The 22,225-nt window shown below is 45.2% G+C and overlaps 1 protein-coding gene across 1 annotated transcript in view; it reads left to right on the forward strand.

Annotated features, from left to right (window-relative positions):
* LOC141154118 (uncharacterized) overlaps positions 1–22,225 on the forward strand; it is a 264,105-nt gene that overhangs the window by 146,999 nt on the left and 94,881 nt on the right. The window contains exon 3 of the mRNA XM_073639591.1: positions 12,924–13,094. Coding sequence (XP_073495692.1) covers positions 12,924–13,094 — 171 coding nt within the window. The remainder of the gene's footprint in view (positions 1–12,923; positions 13,095–22,225) is intronic.

Genomic DNA, 22,225 nt, shown 5'->3' on the forward strand with positions numbered 1-22,225 from the left:
TCGGCAGGCCCCTCACTCACATGGGCATGGTCGCGGTTGTGACCTCTGGGACCCCGATCGTTGCTCCCCTGGCAGTGATGCTCCAGGCCTGAGTCTGTGAACCTTTTTTTCATGATGTTCAATGTCTAATGAAATAAAAGAAAGCCATACTTACCTCCCGAACCAACCTCACCCATCCGTACCAAGCATGACGTTCCCCGGCGATATGTACCTGAGGAAGTGGACGGGACGTCCACGAAACGCGTAGTAATCGTAGCTTTTAACAATAAACCACAAGATTGTTTAATTATACAATCTCTCGTCATATTTCTTCACTACGGAGGAGCGCGGATTTTTTACCAGCACCTACTTCATCCTACTACAGACTACCTACAAGATCCCTAGGGATTCTGTGCTGGCTGCAGCCCTTCGTCACTAATTCTTACATGAGTTGTGCATTTCAACTCATTAAGGTGAGCACATTTTCTTTTTACCCACGTGGTTGTTGTTGGATAACAGCGCTATTGCGCCCCTATCTTTCTACTTATTTTCTTTTATTTTACTAGGCATATTAGGGGCATTAAAAAGGCAACCCGTTTAACATACAGGAAAAAAACTGTTGCAGTTTTTTCTTTGACGGATGGACAACCCCTTTAACAAACAGTATACAACAGTCTATTTTACTTTACCAACCAAGCAAAATATTTCAGACACATTTTATTTTTTCTGCAATATGTTCAGGTCTTAAAGGAAATCTGTCACCCCCCTGGGACTTTTCAGACCCATATTAGCGGTGTGAAAAGTCCCAGGGGGGGACAGATTCCCTTTAAACGTTTTGGCCCCTTTTTATATTTATTTTGTTGCAGTGAATAAACACAATTTCATAATTTCATGAAGGGTTTTGCTTTTAGGGTATTCATTGTATGGTAAAAAAATAAATGAAAATTTGGATATGTGAGGCCTTTTTTGGAGTCCCATAACCATTTTTGTTAGTTTGTATCCTTACCAATTATGAGTACATTTGATGTTTTGATCTCTTTTTATTGCGTTTTCTAGAGGGGTGTGATGCCCCAAAAAACAAAATTCTGGCATTTTGAATTTTTTTATTCTCTATCGTATGAGTTTTTTAATTTTCATATTTTGATATGTTTGATAGACTGTTTTTTTTTATGGATGTGGTAATATCTAATCTAATATATATAATTGTCTTATCCCGTCTGTCAGTCCAGGAAATCCCACGTTGCTGATTGGTCAGGCCGCGGCCAATCAGTGACGCAGGATTTCAGAACAAGATGGCGGCCGTTAGCGGCTCACCCTCACACGCTCACCCTCACACGCTCACCCTCACACGCTCACCCTCACCCGCTCACCCTCATATGCTCACCCTCAGACGCTCACCCTCAAACGCTCACGCTCAGACGCTCATGCTCTGACGCTCACGCTCGGACGCTCATGCTCTGACGCTCACGCTCGGACGCTCATGCTCTGACGCTCATGCTCTGACGCTCACGCTCGGACGCTCACGCTCAGACGCTCACGCTCAGACGCTGACACTCTGATGCTCACGCTCAGATGCTCACGCTCTGACGCTCATGCTCGGACGCTCACACTCACGCTCTGACGCTCACGCTCTGACGCTCACACTCTGACGCTTACGCTCTGACGCTCACACTCACGCTGACGCTCACGCTCTGACGCTCACGCTCGGACGCTCACGCTCGGACGCTCTGACGCTCACGCTCTGACGCTCACGCTCGCGCACTGACGCTCATGCTCTCACGCTGACGCTCGCACTCGGACGCTCACGCTCTGACGCTCACGCTCACGCACTGACGCTCTCGCTCACGCTCTGTCACTCACGCTCGGATACTCACGGTCTGACGCTCACGCTCGGACGCTCACGCTCTGACGCTTACGCTCACGCTCTGACGCTCACGCTCTGACGCTCACGCTCGGACACTCACGCTCATGCTCTGACGCTCACGCTCGGACACTCACGCTCAGACGCTCACACGCTCGAGCGCTCACGCTCGGACGCTCGCGCTCGGACGCTCACGCTCTGACGCTCACGCTCTGACACTCACGCTCTGACGCTCACACTCACGCTCTGACTCTCACGCTCACCCTCTGACGCTCACGCTTAGACGCTCACGCTCGGACGCTCACCATCAGATGCTCACCCTCACATGCTCACCCTCACACGCTCATTCTCACGCTCACTTTCTCACGCTCACTTTCTCACGCTCCCACGCTCACCCTCACACGCTCCCATGCTCACCCTCACACCCGCTCCCACACTCACCCGCTCCCACGCTCACCCTCACACCCTCACATTCTCACCCTCCCACGCTCACCCGCTCCCACGCTCACCCGCTCCCACGCTCACCCTCACACGCTCACCCTCACACGCTCACTCTGTGCTAGCCGGTCATCTCCCTCACACGCTCACCCTGTGCTAGCCGGTCATCTCCCGGCTGCTCGCAGCAGAAGTACCCCGACCGGCGGCCTCGCTCCCCAGTCCCCCAAAATTCATTAGGGGCCCCGGGGGGATACATTGGGGGGTTAATTTAAAGTAGTGCACAACCAATTTAAACACTGCTTCGCTGATTAGCCGCGCCCGGTCGGACGCATACATATTCTAGACTACCCGATGCGTTAGAATCGGGCCACCATCTAGTAAAATATATATATACATATATATATATATATATATATATATATATATTTATTTTTTTAATGAGGTAGAAAGAGGGGTGATTCAAAAATATATTTTTAACTTTTTTATTTTTTACTTACCATGTTAAAGCAGTATATAAAACAAATACTTTTTCCTATGAAGTTAAGCCTGTGTCAGAGGAGAGCCAAAATGTCGGTGACAAGTGACTTCAAATGCATAGGTGTAATGGTCCTAACATTGAGATACATGTATTAATCCTTAACTTGGATTAATAAAGTCAGCTCAGTAAGCACAATACTTTATTAACATAGCACATCGTGTTGCACGTCATCTCACAAGTTATGGATCTGTACAGGATCAGAACCAATAGTGATACATGAATACAAAACCAGAGCTAACACCAGTATATGAATGCATCACCAGAACCAACATCAGTACATGAATACAGCACCAGAATCATCAGCAGTACATGACTACATCACTAGAACCATCAGCAGTAAATTAATGCAATCTTTGCATAGCAATCAAATACAATTGCATGGCATGAACCTACAACTCCCAGTCTTATCTTAACAATTGTAAGGAGATACTGAGAGTTGCTATTGATTGCTCGTGCATTGGGTGATTGGCAACCTATTTAGATATATTCCCTATTATAGTCCAATGTAAATGATAATTAAAGTGTAATTTGAGAGATTTATTATGCATTTTAGGCCCTTTAATTCTATGCAGATTGGTGAAGGTCCGGGTCTTGAGACCCCCACCGACTGATCAAACGACCTCTTAGAAGTGCGCAGCTCTGTAGACAGAAGCACAAACACACAATGGTGCAGGGACGCAGTAGAAAGTCCTAGGCTTTCTGTGTACTTCTGTCTCATGATATGCGCACTTCTATGAGATCTTCCGAGCCATCAATGGGGGTTTCAGGACGTGAATCAGAATGAACGCTAAATACAGCCCTGCCCCCCTGTAGCCTATATCCCCCCAGTGACATTAACAGAGATGAATGGATGTGTTCTGATTCCAAAGAATGATCATTTCCCTCTGTAGAGGAATCACTGAGACAGCTGAAAGTCTTTCATTCTGTTTATCAGTCCTCCTTTGTATAAATGGTTCCTCGTGGTGTTTATTTCGAGGTTAATAGTCAGACACATGATTTGATATCATCTTACAGGGTCACACTGGCCTGTTCTTCATTTGCTTGTATCATTTCTAAACATTGACATGTTTGGTGCATTGTGAAACTGACAATTCATTTGTTTCTTGGAATAATAAGAGAGTTGTTTAATAACATTTTACACTTTACATCTGTTACTGAACTACAAATTGAGATTTGCATCGAATGTTGTTAATTCTATTGTTTCCGTGTTAATAATAGTGTGATCTATGCTGCACTCCGTAGACAGCGCATTGACACAGTGACTTCTTTTATTCCATTGAATAGGAGATGACAGTCAGTGCTTATAACAATCTATGGAGAGGAGGAGATGCGGGTACACAGACATTCTGCTGCAAGTTCTCCTGAAATGACATTACTGTTCTCCATAGAACGTTAAGAGCACCAACTGTCATCTACTATCTCAGTAAAGGCTCGTGTACATGACATATTTTCTTCTATGAGTGATATCCATGGTTTTCAGAGATAGCACTTGTACCTATGATATCCTATGATATTTTTCTTGGACCGGGTGGTCTGGGGAAAAAAATCAGAGACATGTCTGTTTTTGATCCGAGTGGCAGATCAGGATCAAGGCTATGTTCACACATGTTGTGTTTTGTTGCGTATTTTGCAGCAAAATTTCAGCTGCGTTTTGCAGTACCAGCAAAGTCTATGAGAAACCACAATTTTCTGTTCACACACGTTGCTTTTTGTTTGCTGCGTATTTTCTGCCTTTCTTGCGTATTTGATCACTTCTTTCAGCGTTTCTGCAGCAGAAAATGCACCTGCGTTTTTGCTGCGTAGTTGCTGTTTTTACACCCATAGTGAATGGGTGGTCAAAAATACGCAGCAAATACGCAGCAAAAACGCACACTTTTTACGCAGCTGTTTTCCTGCCAGAGAAAAGTTAGCAGAAGATTTGCAGCAGAAAAAAACACAACGTGCATGAACATAGCTCAAGGATGCAATTTGGCTGTGAAAAAAATCATACCACGCCCGGATGACACTCAGTCCTATGTTCATGGACTAACAGAATGGAGAAGGTGGAGAAACGTATTTTTTTCTCTCCACCTCCAAGAAAAACTGATGGCACTCTGATCAACGTCTGATTAAACTGTGATCAAGGGAGGACCTCAGACGTGGAGGAAACGATCATGTGTACCTACCCTCGATGTGACGTAAGATTTAGAAGACCAACATCCGATCAATGTGAGATAATGACATATGAGTTGTTGAGAAACACGTGTGGAGTGTAGGGTTTATGTATCACCCGGCTTTTATTAAATGAGTTTCCAATCGCAGTTCTGCTAGATGAGTGTGTCAGCATGCCGCAGTGGAGATAGTGTATGAATTTGTATGAAACCTATCTACACTTGAGTCAGTAAAATGTCCAGCCATATTACTGCTGTGCCGGGATCATTTCACCATAACACATAACTTCCATTCCTAGTGATAAGTTAGCAGGAGGTAGAAAATATATGATCATTAGAAGTATTGATCGCAACAACATCGGCCATTTAATGATAATGACGCGCCCCCTGGGCCTGTGCTGTGCAGGGGAATACCCGGAGCCGGATCGCTGGGGGTTGTAGTCTCTGTGTGGCGGTGACCCGGTCCGTGCCCAGGGTGGTCAAACCAGTGGCAGTCTATTGGTCCGACTACGCCACCCGTGGATTGCGGTCAGTGGGGACCGCCGCTGCGCTGCCAACCGCTGAGGCTGATGTTGTTTGCGCAGCTGAGTATGGGATAACTCCCCACGGGAGGAGTATTGCCTCAGGGCAGCTAGTGTGAATAATGGGAGTAATGGTGTGAGCGTCCCAGTACTAATGGTGCTGGTGCGGCGATGAAACACAGAGATGTGTGGTTGCAGTTTCCAATGCTTTACTCACAGTTCTTTACTGGTCCTAGTCACCTCGGTACCGGCGGTGACTGCCCAAGCCGTGCTGCGTCCACCAGGCAAGGGGCTCGACCAACTCCCAGGCAATTCCAGAGCGCGGCACAGGACTCCCTTCCTTTCCTTTCTCTGGCCGTCCCCACCAGTGACCCACCTTTGTCCAGCTTCCTCGGGCCTTCTGTTGGCGAAACCTCTCTCCGGTTTCCCTGACCCTATGTGGTATGCTTTCCTGGTGGATGTAGTGAGGGGTCGCACCAAGATGTGGTCACAACCTCCGGTTTTGGCTGAGGAATTTGTTGCCTCCACCAATTTGGGTTCCGGTACCCTGCTCTGCCAACCCTTCACCCGTTATCTCGTGGGTTCTTAGGGTTCCTTCTGTCCTCGTGTCTCTGGGCCTTTCTCTGTGTTCCTGTTCCTTGCTTCCTTTCTTACTGTCCTTTCTGTTCATTCTCCTTTCTCTCTCTCTCAGGCTCCAGCCTCCTGACAAGGCCTGCCTGCGGAGCAGAGCCCATGCAGGGGCTCTGCTTCCTGTCTTCTCCTCTCACTCTTGACTTCTTCTCTGCACTGCACTGACTACTGTCCTAAGATGGTGCCCACCTTATATACCTCCTTCTAACACCCGAGCCCAGGTGACTAGCAACCAATGGGCTCCTACCTATGCCCAGAGGCCCACCCCTATCTGCTCCTACACCACTGGGTGTTCCACCCCCCTCCCCACTCCAGCCAGGAACAGATGCTGTCGTGCCTGCACTTCTGTCTAGTGGGAGCACCGTTGAGCTGTCCCTCGGAAATGGGGTGTGTGTGGTGCATGCAGCTTACTGAGTCCTGGTCCACACTCCATCCTTACCATGGAGTGGAATATCACACCTCTGGTCTGAGGTGCAATACCCCTGTAGCGGCCGAACCCTCGGGGTGCTACATTCCCCCCTGGTAAATCACAGCACGTCCTCGGGCTGGAAAAGAATAAAACAATTTAAAAACATACAAATTTTTAAAGTGCACTCGCATATAAGACATTAACCAAAACTCATCCCTTTATGGGAGGTACTCTTTTCTTTTTAAGGTTACTGGTACTCTTTTTCTTTTCTTTAACATTCTTCTGTCACTAGCTATGGTCAAAACTGCCGGAACTCTTTTAGCATATAAAACATTACATGATACATTTTCATTATTATTCTAGCAGCATATAAAACTTTTCAATATAAAACTTTTTCAAGTAAAACATTCTTGAATCCTGGCCGCGGTGCACCTTGCGACCAGGTAAAGGTGCAACAGTCCAGTTAATCTTGAGGTAGACGTTGCAGTTTTTGTATAAAACCAGTAGGGGGCGCTTTAAGAAGCGCAACTATTTACAGGATGGCCGCTCTCAGTCCTCAGCCTGGTTAGGGATTAGGGGCACACAGGTAACGTTTACACAGTCAACAGTTTCACAACAGTTCTTGTACCCTGACGGGTAACTATATACAGTTCCACTTTACCGTTCACTGGTAACGGTGTCCTCCTGATGCTTCCTTCTTGTACTCTTCAGATCCGTCCGGGTCCTCTTGGCTTTCCTCGTACTAGTGGTACTGCAGCTCTTCCTCGGTTAGCCGGTTGACGTGGAGGGCGTACAGTCCTTTTGCGCCTGGGGAGTTCAGGCCTTGCGACCAGGCCTGGAGAGGGCCGCCGTTGATGACGCCCGGGGTCAGAGGGTGCGACTTTGGGCCTGGGCGCGGGCTGGTGGTGGCGGTGCCCAGGGCTTTAGGGCTCGGCTGCAGGGCTTGTTGCGGGGTCTGGAGCAGGTCGGTGTCTGCAGCGCCCTGGATCGGCGGCTCCACCAGGGGCCCGGGAGCAGGCTGACGCTGGCAGCGTCCAAGACAGGGAGACTCCTCTTACCTGCTCCCGCGACCGCTCCTGCATCACGCGTCTTCTCCTGGCGCAGGTCGGGGCCCGTGACGGCTGGGGCACTGCCGATGCTGGGCAGCTTAGTCTGCTGCCGGTCCGCCATCTTGCTCTCTGTTCCTGGTGTCCTCCTCCCCCCTGGTGGACCGTGGCCTACCTTGCGTTGATCTTCCTCCGTAGGCCACGGCTCCGCAGTCGATCGTCGGGGTTGAGGACCTTGCGTCGCGCTCCTGTGACGTCAGCGTCGCTCCCTCTCCCTTCCAGGACCTTACGCAGCGTCGGTGCGTGGGGCGGAGCTTCGGATCTCGCGCGCTTTCGGCGTCCACGCCCCTCTTCTTCCCTGTCTTCTCCTCTCACTCTTAGCTTCTTCTCTGCACTGCACTGAACACTGTTCTAAGATGGTGCCCACCTTATATACCTCCTTCTAACACCCGAGCCCAGGTGACTAGCAACCAATGGGCTCCTACCTATGCCCAGAGACCCACCCCTATCTGCTCCTACACCACTGGGTGTACTTTCCCCTCCCCACTCCAGACAGGGACAGATGCTGTCGTGCCTGCACTTCTGTCTAGTGGGAGCACCGTTGAGCTGTCCCTCGGAAATGGGGTGTGTGTGGTGCATGCAGTCTACTGAGCCCTGGTCCACACTCCATCCTTACCCAGGAGTGGAATATCACACCTCTGGCAGAGGTGCAATACCCCTGTAGCAGCCGAGCCATCGGGGTGCTACAGTAACATATCTGCAATAAGGGCAATCCTGCTTGTGCAGCTACTTATATACTTTGTATTGGAGCAACCAGGCATGTTTTTAGGCAAACTGAAGAAATGTTCATGGCTCGCTCATCTTTCATTTTAAAATATTCAATTATTAATCTGCCACATGTGAATATATCCTGACAGCGGTTGGTTACCAAGGATCACACACTGAGAGAGGATAGTCGACTGCATACAGACATGTGGGCTCCAGGCACCCCCATCTGACAGATGTTAAAGAGACCCTGACAGCTCATCACTCCCTGATCCACGGGCAGCATTTATCACACCAAGGCTACATCATTTCACCCATGAATGTTTAACTCTGAAACGCTGCAGTGTATCAGAGAAAAGACTGAGCCGCACAGGAGACTAATCAGACAGGCAGGTCCCTGGCGGCTTCTCCCCGCCCGCTGCCCCTGATTGATAGGTTTCTCTCTGTATGTATAGGAAGAGACCTATCACTCCAGTGCATCGGGCGGGGAGAAGCCTCCAGGGACCCGCCTGTCTGACTAGTCTCCTGTGCGGCTCAGTCCACAGCAGATACTAAACTGTTCATCTCTGATATGCCAGGAGGAGGACAAGCATCGGACTTTACAATAGGGAACACTGCACATGACCTTTCCACTATATGAGTTGGTATGGGGGTGCAGTGTTCAATGAAAATTGTATTCACATGAAAATGATTAAAGGCTGTTGATGGTGTAAGAATAATCTGTATAAAAACTCTGAGACCTGAATTGTCAGAAACAGAAAGCAATGATTCTTATGTGATGGAGTGCGGAGACATTGATTCCCTCATGTTGCATGACACAAGGAACAGAAGGTAAATGTCCCGTGTTTCTGACGCGACTAGCGAAAAGATGCTATTTTAAAGGGAACCTGTCAGTCGATTCATGCTGGCCAAGCCACAGACAGCATTAATCACAGCCTAACAGTCAGCTATATTATTCTTTGGAACTTCCCGGAGTTTCAGAGAAAATATGATGATCCTGTCGGATATCACAGTCAGAGAACAGACTAGTCGGGCCGGCTCTTCCCAGCGCTGCTGCAGGTGATTGATGGGTCTCTTTCTATGTGCACATGAGAGAGACCTGTCAATCACCTGAGGCAGCGCTGGGAAGAGCCGGACATTAGTGGAGCTAGGCTAGTTGTCTGGTCTCTGGTTCTTGCCCCCAGACAGATCTTTAAACTTTATTTCCTCTAAAACACCAGTGCGCTGAAGAGAATAATATAACTGGCTGTAGTCAGACTCAGATCCATCCGGCCATGGCATGGCCTTCATGAATCACCAGACGGGTTTCCTTTAAGTGTTTGAGCTGAGCACCATTAGGAGACAAGTCTTACTCAAGGTCAGATAGTTTGAGCTGAAGATAAGGTTATAAAATGTATTAAGTGCCTTGTTATTTTCCTGTTGTTTCAGTGTCACTCTCTGAAGGATCCAGGGCTCCGCGCGTCCTGTTAGGTTTCCTGTAGAAATTCTGTTCAGATAAAATCTTCATCATAGGCTCTTCTTCCTGCCAATTCTCATTTTAGAACAGGAGCCGAATCTTAACTCTGCCCGATTCCCCAGGGTACCAAGTAGTAAACATGGAAGACTGCCCGTTCTTTTGGCTGGTTTCTTATGCCAGTCTGGCTGCCATTCCTTAAAATGATCCTACCTTTTCCTGCAAACTACTTTGACACTGAGACCCTTAACCTTATGTTTCTGTCCTTCCAACATTTCCCAAATTTTGTAGCTGTTCATTTTTAGAGCTATTTATTAAAGCAATGGAAAAATGTATCAGGTTGTGCCAGGATGTTCTCGAGAGATTATGAGACACTTTATACTTCTGTTTCTCGAAATAGATGTCTTAGTGGGATAGATGATGACATGAAAATGTGAGCACGAAGAAGCAAACTGTTCCTTGTCTGTGCATTTACAAGTACAAGCAATTCCTGAGTATAGTTGGTCAGAGCGACTAATGTAGTCACAATTTTGGAGGCTTTCCTTTGTAACAAAGGGAGCTGAGTACAGGAATGGATCATGTGGGACCACTGCCGGAGCAGATATACAGCACTTGCACCGTGACACAATAGTGGCGCCCACCGTAAGCCTGTAGGACCACTGCCGGAGCAGATATACAGCACTTGCACCGTGACACAATAGTGGCGCCCACTGTAAGCCTGTAGGACCACTGCCGGAGCAGATATACAGCACTTGCACCGTAACACAATAGTGGCGCCCACCGTAAGCCTGTAGGACCACTGCTGGAGCAGATATACAGCACTTGCACCGTGACACAATAGTGGCGCCCACCGTAAGCCTGTAGGACCACTGCTGGAGCAGATATACAGCACTTGCACCGTGACACTGTAGTGGCGCCCACCGTAAGCCTGTAGGACCACTGCCGGAGCAGATATACAGCACTTGCACCGTAACACAATAGTGGTGCCCACTGTAAGCCTGTAGGACCACTGCCGGAGCAGATATACAGCACTTGCACCGTAACACAATAGTGGTGCCCACTGTAAGCCTGTAGGACCACTGCCGGAGCAGATATACAGCACTTGCACCGTAACACAATAGTGGTGCCCACCGTAAGCCTGTAGGACCACTGCCGGAGCAGATATACAGCACTTGCACCGTGACACTGTAGTGGCGCCCACCGTAAGCCATAGATTCTTGCTATTTCATCTTAGGCTGGACATGCAGTATTGAAAATGGAATTATAGATATTAAGTGTGGGACAGGCTCTGGAACTTTTTAGTTCAGAAATGTAATTCATGCAATTCACAGTTGTCCCAAGAATGTCCTAGCAGGACTGTAGTGGAAGGGCTGTTCTTGACTGCCATTCATGTCCCACCCTGCAGCGGAATGATGTTGTGCTATGACAGCAGCTGTTCTTTTATGTATAATGTTCTCTATATCATATTCACATTCATACTCTTAAAGGAAAACTAAACTTGAATGCTAAAAGAAAATAAGAGCGCCCCTTCAGTTTGTCAGTCCGCACAGTTTTCTGTATGTTTCTGAAACAAACATTTCTGATGAGTTATGCGGAGGACAAAGGGGTTAAGTTTCTGCCAATCTGTTCCATTTTAGCACTGTGTTGAGTATTTCTAGTCTAGTAGTACTGTACAGGGTGGTCCAAAAGTAGGTGGACAGAAAGTGTAAGGGGGCTATTTATCAAACATGGTGTAAAGTGAAACTGGCTCATTTGCCCTTAGCAACCAATCAGATTCCACTTTTCATTCCTCACAGACTCTTTGGAAAATGAAAGGTGGAATCTGATTGGTTGCTAAGGGCAACTGAGCCAGTTTCACAGATCTAGTTTTCACAGATAGATCTCCCCCAAATCTGTTTTCTTTTCAGATAATTCAGATAACACATAATGGCAAATAATTTACATACAGATCAAAGAAAATGGATTTTAACAGAGTATTGGAAATCTCAAAATGCTGAAACCGTTAGAGCAAATTGGGATGAAACATTTGGTACTCAAGCCCCAAAGAGACAAACCATTTACTGCATTCGTGACAAATTCAATGCCACCGGCTCAATCCTTAATGCTCCAAAAACTGCTCGACCCAAAACAGTCAGAAGATAATAAACTACTTGTAGCTGAAACATTTGTTCAGAGTCCAAAAAAAGTCCCCAGAAGAGCCTCTTTGGAATTGGGGATTTCACGAGCTTCTATCATGCGAATCCTGAAATCTATTGGGTGGAAGCTGATCGTCCACGTCTAATTCATGGGTTATTGGAGGATGATCCAGACAGGCAGCTGCAGTTTACTCAGACTATGTTTAACAAAATGGAAGGAAATCCAGTAATTTTAGATAACATTATGTGGAGTGATGAAGCTTCTTTCCCATTCTCCGGCCATATCAACAGACATAAGTGTATTTGCTGGTATAATGAGAACATGCAATTAACATTAGAGCAGCAACTAAATGAGCCCGGTGTCAATGTTTGGGTGGTATTTCAAGTTTTGGTGTTTTAGGACCAATATTTTTTGATGGAACAGTCACAGGAGATAAGTATCTCGAAATTCTAATGAATCAAGTTGTTCCCCAGTTACAGCAACAGCCGAATTCACATGACCTTTATTTCCAACAAGATGGGGCCCCTCACATTATTCAAGAGTGGTCCGCGAGTATCCTGATGAAACATTTCCTAATAAATGGATTGGCTGAAGAGGCCCACTTGATTGGCCGGCACGTTCACCGGACTTGACCCCAATGGATTTTTTCTTTTGGGGTGAACTCCAGAACAAAGTTTATAGTCGAAAACCAAAAAGTGTTTGAAAAATTACATAAGAGATGTATTTCAAGAAATTATTACCCAAAGAGACTTGTGCAAAAAAGTTTGTGGAAGCGAAAGAGGCGACTTCAAAGCTGTGCAAATTATAATGGAAAACAGTTTGAGCCCCTGCGCTGATAAAATTTAAGGACTTTTGTATTATTGTCAATGTTATGCTTGTGTTAGTAAATATAATTTTATATATAAATCAAAATAAATGTTATTATTTTCTGGCCACCGACTTTTGGACCACCCTGTATATATAAGCATTAATGCTATATGTTATACTGTTTTCCCAGGGAAGTCATTCTGCTACCTGGCCATTCTGAGAATGGACTTCTCCTAGGAGCTTTCTGTGGCCCCAACAACATGTTCATCTTGAGAGAAAAAGTCCATCTATCAAGTGGATGGAGGACACAAGAGAGACATCTATTCCTACTCAGTGACTCCCTGATTATCGCCAAGTCAAAGTGAGTGAATCCAACATGATTATGCTACTGATTATACAGGGTGGGCCATTTATATGGATACACCTAAATAAAATGGGAATGGTTGGTGATATCAACTTCCTGTTTGTGGCACATTAGTATATGGGAGGGGAAAAACTTTTCCAGATGGGTGGTGACCGTGGCGGCCATTTTGAAGTCGGCCATTTTGGATCCAACTTTATTTTTTTCAATGGGAGGAGGGTCATGTGACACATCAAACTTATTGAGAATTTCATAAGAAAAACAATGGTGTGCTTGGTTTTAACGTAACTTTATTCTTTCATGAGTTTTTTACAAGTTTATGACCACTTATAAAATGTGTTCACAGTGCTGCCCATTGTGTTGGATTGTCAATGCCGCCCTCTTCTCCCACTCTTGACACACTGATAGCAACACCGCAGAAGAAATGCTAGCACAGGCTTCCAGTATCCGTTGTTTCAGATGCTGCACATCTCGTATCTTGATGGTATGGTGTGCTATATGGGGTACAAAGATAGTGGGGCCATTCTTCATCAATGGAAACCTCAATGCCACTGGATATCTGAAATAGCTCCATGATGATGTGTTGCCCTCTTTATGCACTGAAGATGCCACGTTCCCTGAGTTCTTCCAACAAGATGGTCACCACCACATTATGGGTGTCAGGTCCAAGCATTCCTACATGAACAGTTTCCTGGGAAGTGGATTGGTCGTCGTGGGCCAGTTGAATGGCCACCAAGGTCTCCCGCCCTGACCCCTTAGACTTTTATATTTGGGGTCATCTAAAGGCAATTGTCTATGCTGTGAAGATACGAGATGTGCAGCATCTGAAACAACGGATACTGGAAGCCTGTGCTAGCATTTCTTCTGCGGTGTTGCTGTCAGTCTGTCCAGAGTGGGAGAAGAGGGCGGAATTGACAATCCAACACAATGGGCAGCACTGTGAACACATTTTATAAGTGGTCATAAACTTGTAAAAAACTCATGAAAGAATAAAGTTGCGTTAAAACCAAGCACACCATTGTTTTCTTATGGAATTCTCAATAAGTCTGATGTGTCACATGACCCTCCTCCTATTGAAAAAAATAAATTTGGATCCAAAATGGCCGACTTCAAATTGGCCGCTATGGTCACCACCCATCTGGAAAAGCTTTCCCCCTCCCATATACTAATGTGCCACAAACAGGAAGTTGATATCACCAACCATTCCCATTTTATTTAGGTGTATCCATATAAATGGCCCACCCTGTATATTAAATACAGTATGTGTAAATATTTACATGTGCATCTCACTAAATTAGAATATCATCAAAAAAGTTACTTTATTTCAGTTCTTCAATACAAAAAGTGAAACTCCTATATTATATAGTCATTACACACAGAGGGATCTATTATATAGAGTCATTACACACAGAGGGATCTATTATATAGAGTCATTACACACAGAGGGATCTATTATATAGAGTCATTACACACAAAGGGATCTATTACAGTGCCTACAAGTAGTATTCAACCCCCTGCAGATTTAGCTGGTTTGATAAGATGCAAATAAGTTAGAGCCTTCAAACTGCAAACGAGAGTAGGTTTTATGAACAGAAGCATAAATCTTACAAACCAAAAAGTTATGTTGCTCAGTTGAATTTTATTAAATTTTAAACATAAAAGTGTGGGTCAATTATTATACAACCCCTATGTTTAATATTTTGTGGAATAACCCTTGTTTGCAATTACAGCTAATAATCGTCTTTTATAAGACCTGATCAGGCCGGCACAGGTCTGTGGAGTTATCTTGGCCCACTCCTCCATGCAGATCTTCTCCAAGTTATCTAGGTTCTTTGGGTGTCTCATGTGGACTTTATTCTTGAGCTCCTTCCACAAGTTTTCAATTGGGTTAAGGTCAGGAGACTGACTAGGCCACTCCAACACCTTGACTTTTTCCCTCTTGAACCAGGCCTTGGTTTTCTTGGCTGTGTGCTTTGGGTCGTTGTCTTGTTGGAAGATGAAATTACGACCCATCTTAAGATCCTTGATGGAGGAGCGGAGGTTCTTGGCCAAAATCTCCAGGTAGGCCGTGCTATCCATCTTCCCATGGATGCGGACCAGATGGCCAGGCCCCTTGGCAGAGAAACAGCCCCACAGCATGATGCTGCCACCACCATGCTTGACTGTAGGGATGGTATTCTTGGGGTCGTATGCAGTGCCATCCAGTCTCCAAACGTCACGTGTGTGGTTGGCACCAAAGATCTCGATCTTGGTCTCATCAGACCATAGAACCTTGAACCAGTCTGTCTCAGAGTCCTCCAAGTGATCATGAGCAAACTGTAGACGAGCCTTGACATGACGCTTTGAAAGTAAAGGTACCTTACGGGCTCGTCTGGAACGGAGACCATTGCGGTGGAGTACGTTACTTATGGTATTGACTGAAACCAATGTCCCCACTGCCATGAGATCTTCCCAGAGCTCCTTCATTGTTGTCCTTGGGTTAGCCTTGACTCTTCGGACAAGCCTGGCCTTGGCACGGGAGGACACTTTCAAAGGCTGTCCAGGCCGTGGAAGGCTAACAGTAGTTCCATAAGCCTTCCACTTACGGATGATGCTCCCAACAGTGGAGACAGGTAGGCCCAACTCCTTGGAAAGGGTTTTGTACCCCTTGCCAGCCTTGTGACCCTCCACGATCTTGTCTCTGATGGCCTTGGAATGCTCTTTTGTCTTTCCCATGTTGACCATGTCTGAGTGCTGTTCACAAGTTTGGGGAGGGTCTTAAATAGTCAGAAAAGGCTGGCAAAAGAGATCTTTAATCCACACATGTGAAGCTCATTATTCTTGGTGCCTGAACTACTTCTTAATACTTTAGGGGGACCAAACAGAATTCTTGTGGTTTGAGGAGTTGAATAATAAATGACACTCTGAATTAACTTTTAACGTTTTAAAAAAACAAAAAAACAAAAAAAAAGTTGCTGCAGTGCATTTCCCACTTCCAGGCTGATCTACAGTACAAATGTCACAATGCCAAGTTAATTCCGCATGTGTCAACCAGCTAAATCTGCAGGGGGTTGAATACTACTTGTAGGCACTGTATATAGAGTCATTACACACAGAGGGATCTATTATATAGAGTCATTACACACAGAGGGATCTATTATATAGAGTCATTACACACAGTGATCTATTATATAGAGTCATTACACACAGAGGGATCTATTATACAGAGTCACTACACACAGAGTGATCTATTATATACAGTCATTACACACAGAGGGATCTATTATATAGAGTCATTACACACAGAGGGATCTATTATATAGAGTCATTACACACAGAGGGATCTATTATATTGAGTCATTACACGCAGAGTGATCTATTATATAGAGTCATTACACATAGAGTGATCTATTATATAGAGTCATTACACACAGAGGGATCTATTATATAGAGTCATTACACACAGAGGGATCTATTATATAGAGTCATTACACACAGAGGGATCTATTAAATAGAGTCATTACACACAGAGGAATCTATTGTATGGAGTCGTTACACACAGAGGGATCTATTATATAGAGTCATTACACACAGAGGGATCTATTATATATAGTCATTACACACAGAGGGATCTATTATAGAGTCATTACACACAGAGGGATCTATTATATAGAGTCATTACACACAGAGGGATCTATTATATACAGTCATTACACACAGAGGGATCTATTATATAGAGTCATTACACACAGAGGGATCTATTATATAGAGTCATTACACACAGAGGGATCTATTATACAGAGTCATTACACACAGAGCGATCTATTATACAGAGTCATTACACACAGAGCGATCTATTATATAGAGTCATTACACACAGAGGGATCTATTATATAGAGTCATTACACACAGAGGGATCTATTATATAGAGTCATTACACACAGAGGGATCTATTATATAGAGTCATTACACACAGAGGGATCTATTATATAGAGTCATTACACACAGAGGGATCTATTAAATAGAGTCGTTGCACACAGAGGGATCTATTATATAGAGTTGTTACACACAGAGGGATCTATTATATAGAGTCTTTACACACAGAGGGATCTATTATATAGAGTCATTACACACAGAGGGATCTATTAAATAGAGTCATTACACACAGAGGGATCTATTATATAGAGTCGTTACACACAGAGAGATCTATTATATAGAGTCATTACACACAGAGGGATCTATTATATATAGTCATTACACACAGAGGGATCTATTATATAGAGTCATTACACACAGAGGGATCTATTATATAGAGTCATTACACACAGAGGGATCTATTATATAGAGTCATTACACACAGAGGGATCTATTATATAGAGTCATTACACACAGAGGGATCTATTATATAGAGTCATTACACACAGAGGGATCTATTATATAGAGTCATTACACACAGAGGGATCTATTATATAGAGTCATTACACACAGAGGGATCTATTATATAGAGTCATTACACACAGAGGGATCTATTATATAGAGTCATTACACACAGAGGGATCTATTATACAGAGTCATTACACACAGAGGGATCTATTATACAGAGTCATTACACACAGAGCGATCTATTATATAGAGTCATTACACACAGAGGGATCTATTATATAGAGTCATTACACACAGAGGGATCTATTATATAGAGTCATTACACACAGAGGGATCTATTATATAGAGTCATTACACACAGAGGGATCTATTAAATAGAGTCGTTGCACACAGAGGGATCTATTATATAGAGTTGTTACACACAGAGGGATCTATTATATAGAGTCATTACACACAGAGGGATCTATTATATAGAGTCATTACACACAGAGGGATCTATTATATAGAGTCATTACACACAGAGGGATCTATTATATAGAGTCATTACACACAGAGGGATCTATTATATAGAGTCATTACACACAGAGGGATCTATTATATAGAGTCATTACACACAGAGGGATCTATTATATAGAGTCATTACACCCAGAGGGATCTATTATATAGAGTCATTACACACAGAGTGATCTTTTATATACAGCCATTACACACAGAGGGATCTATTATATAGAGTCATTACACACAGAGCGGTCTATTATATAGAGTCATTACACACAGAGTGATCTATTATATAGAGTCATTACACACAGAGGGATCTATTATATAGTCATTACACAGAGGGATCTATTTCAAGTGTTTATTTCTGTTAATGGTGATGATTACGGCTTACAGCCAATGAAAACACAAAAGTCATTATCTCAGTAAATTAGAATACTTTATAACAACAGCTTGAAAAATATTTTTAAAATCCGAAATGTCTGTTCAGTAAATGCCTCAATACTTGGTCGGGCTCCTTGTGCATCAATTACTGCATCAATGCGGCAATGTGGCATGGAGGGATCAGCCTGTGGCATGGAGGGGTCAGCCTGTGGCATGGAGGGATCAGCCTGTGGCCCTGCTGAGGGGTTATGGAAGCCCAGGTGGCTTTGATAGCAGCCTTCAGCTCGTCTGCATTGTTGGCTCTGGGGTCTCATCTTCCTCCTGACAATATCCCATAGATTCTCTATAATAGATTCTCTATGGGGTTAAGGTCAGGCCAGTTTGCTGCCAATCAAGCCAGGTATTGGTACTTTTGGCCGTGTGGACAGGGGCCAAGTCCTGCTGGAGAAGGACATTTCCATCTCCATAAAGCTTGTCGGCAGAGGGAAGCATGAAGTGCTGTAAAATGTCTTGGTGGACGGCTGCGCTGACTTTGGTCTTGATAAAACACAGTGGACCTCCACCAGCAGATGACATTGCACCCCAAACCATCACTGATTGTGGAGACTTCACACTAGACCTCCAGCAGCTTGGATTGTGGCCTCTCCACTCTTCCTCCAGACTCTGGGACCTTGATTTCCAAATGAAAATTGGAACTCTAGGACCTTGTGGAGTGTGTCAGTGACTGCTTTCTGGACATCTGTCAAGTCAGCAGTCTTACCCATAATTGTGGAGCCTACTGAAACAGACTAAGGGACCTTTTTAAACTCTTTGGAAGCATTTGAAGGTGTTTTTTGTTAATTATTTTAATTTACTGAGATAATGACTTTTGTGTTTTCATTGGCTGTAAGCCACAATCATCAGCATTAACAGAAATAAACACTTGAAATCACTCTGTTTGCAATGACTCTATATTATATATGAGTTTCACTTTTTGTATTGAAGAACTGAAATAAATTCACTTTTAGATTTACCTGTATACGTGTGTATATATATATATATATTGTGGCAAGACAACTCACTCGGTTGCAGTCCGAAGTAGACACAGGAACGGTTTTGTCGGCAGGTTTTTTATATCCGCATAAAGCACTGCAGACTTCAGTAAAATAAACTCAGCCTTACTGGCAGAAAGTTAAAATAAAAAACAAGGGATAACACAGTCCATATGTGTGCGGGTTCCCCTGCACCACTTTGCAGCACACTTCAGCTCCTCCTGAGCTGAAGTTACACAGCCTGGAGACTTGTTACTCCAAACTTCCAACCACAGAAAAAAAAAACAGGGACTGAGCATTTAACCTTGCTCAGCAACACCCTGAGGGGGAGGTATGATGAATAACTTCCCTCCCGTCTCTATGTCATTTACACAAAACTACTCCCTTCACAATGGTGATTTAACTCCCCAACATATAACATGCTGGAGAAAAGTTGTAGGTTCAGTTCACTAAGGCTAGCAGCCATAGTGAAACATACCTCCCCTCACATCTAACACTGTCACAATATATATTGCACAACTTCCTGTCATTATGTTTATTGCCGTACCTTATTACATAGTGTCCTGTCATGTTATGTATAGTGCCATCCCTTATTAAAAAGTGCCTTCTATTGTTATGTACAGCACCATTCCTTACATATTCTCTCAATATTTTTTATTATATATAGCACCCTGTTTTTATTTCATAGCATCCTCTTTTGTTAAATATATAATGAAATGACGGCTGATGTAGACTGGGAAAGCTTCTTTTCTGATGGAGGAGCTGATGGACTCGTCTTCTGGTCAGGTACTGCCCCATCAGCATTCATTGTATATCTAACAAGACAGGACTATATGTGATAAAGAGAGAGCAATGTGACTAACAATAACGAGAGGACACTATATAATAAGGGACTGCCAATATATAACTAGATAGGATACTACGTAATAAGGAAAGGTTTTATATATATAATAAAAGAGGAACCTTTGTAATTAAGGACGGTTCTATGTATATCAAGAATGTTCACTATATACTAAGGGATGGTGCAATATATAACAAGATAGTACACTATATACTAAGGGACGGTGCTATTCATAATAAGTCTATATTCTTGTATCCGTTTGACGGGTCGGTGTGCTGCCTGCATCACATATTTTGATCCTTATAATCAGATATGGACAAGCTCTGAGTCTCTGGTTCCCATTCTCGGATTTGTGATTTTCACAGCTATGTGAATGGGTCTGTAAAAGTCTGAGTCCGTGTGCAGTCCGATAAAAAACATTTCACACAAATGTGAGAATGTAGCCTAAGGTAGGTATATTATTTACAAATAACAGAATAAGTGCAAGTCCTACAGTGCAGATACAGAATAACATTTACATCCTGCGACCGCTGACGTCTTGTCTGATTAGAGTCATTTTCAGTTTGTTTCTTCTCCATCTGGTCAGACCTTTATGTCGACATCTCCCAGCCATTACTCGTCTTGTCACACTTGTCACCGCAGCCCTAAAAATAACAAGGTCACATATATTGTATACATGCATGTGTTTTCCCTGCACTGCTTCCCTGAATACAGATTTCTACCCCACAATTTATATTTATATACTATGAGCCACAATCCATCTACTATATAATTGTCTTATCCCGTCTGTCTGTCTGTCTGTCCTGGAAATCCCGCGTCGCTCATTGGTCCGGCAGCGGCCAATCAGCGCCGCGGAATTGCTGAAAAAAGATGGCGGCCGTTAGCGGCTCATCTGGCGGACGGGAGATGAGCGGCGCTAGCAGCACAACTACCCGGCGCCGCTGACCTCCATGCGACTAACGTCGGAAGATCAGCGGCTTGGCCCGCTGATCTCCCGACAGCAAGTGTGAACGGAGGACCGGAGAGCGGCGCCGCCGATCGGGATGCTTCTGCTGTGAGCAGCCGCTCATCTCCCGGCTTCTCGCAGCAGAAGGAGCCGCACAGGCAGCGCCGCTCCCCGGTCCTCACTAATACGGAGCCGCACAAGCAGCGCCGCTCCCGGGCCCACACTAATACGACGCTGATTGGTCGCGGTGGCCGGCCGACCGCGACCAGTCAGCGAGATGGGCGGCAAATTTAAACGCCGCTCTGCTGATTGGTCGCGGCCGGCTACCGCGTCCAATGAGCGAGATGGGCGGCAAATTTAAACGCCGCTCTGCTGATTAATCGCGGCCGGCCACCGCGACCAATGAGCGAGATAGGCGGCAAATTTAAACGCCGCTCTGCTGATTGGTCGCGGTGGCCAGCCGACCACGACCAATCAGCGAGATGGGCGGCAAATTTAAACGCCGCTGTGCCGACCGCGACCAATTAGCGAGATGGCCGGCAAATTTAAACGCCGCTCTGCTGATTAATCGCGGACGGCCACCGCGACCAATCAGCGAGATGGGCGGCAAATTTAAACGCCGCTGTGCTGATTGGTCGCGGCCGGCCACCGCGACCAATCAGCGATATCGGCGGCAAATTTAAACGCCGCTCTGCAGATTGGTCGCGGTCGCCGGCCGCGACCAATCAGCGATATAGGCTGCAAATTTAAACACCGCTCTGCTGATGGGTCGCGGTGGCCGACCGCGACCAATCAGCGAGATGGGCGGCAAATTTAAACGCCGCTCTACTGATTGGTCGCGGCCGGCCACCGCGACCAATCAGCGAGATGGGCGGCAAATTTGAATGCCGCTGTGCTGATTGGTCGCGGTGGCCGGCCGTGACCAATCAGCGAGATGGGCGGCAAATTTAAACGCTGCTCTTCTGATTGGTCGCGGTGGCCGGCTACCGCGACCAATCAGCGAGATGGGCGGGAAATTTAAATGCCGCTGTGCTGATTGGTCGCGGTGGCCGGCCGTGACCAATCAGCGAGA

The sequence above is a fragment of the Phyllobates terribilis genome, unplaced genomic scaffold (genome assembly GCF_046119375.1).
Source record: "Phyllobates terribilis strain yellow unplaced genomic scaffold, ASM4611937v1 Scaffold_7__3_contigs__length_470593459, whole genome shotgun sequence".
In the NCBI taxonomy this organism is placed as follows: Eukaryota; Metazoa; Chordata; class Amphibia; order Anura; family Dendrobatidae; genus Phyllobates; species Phyllobates terribilis.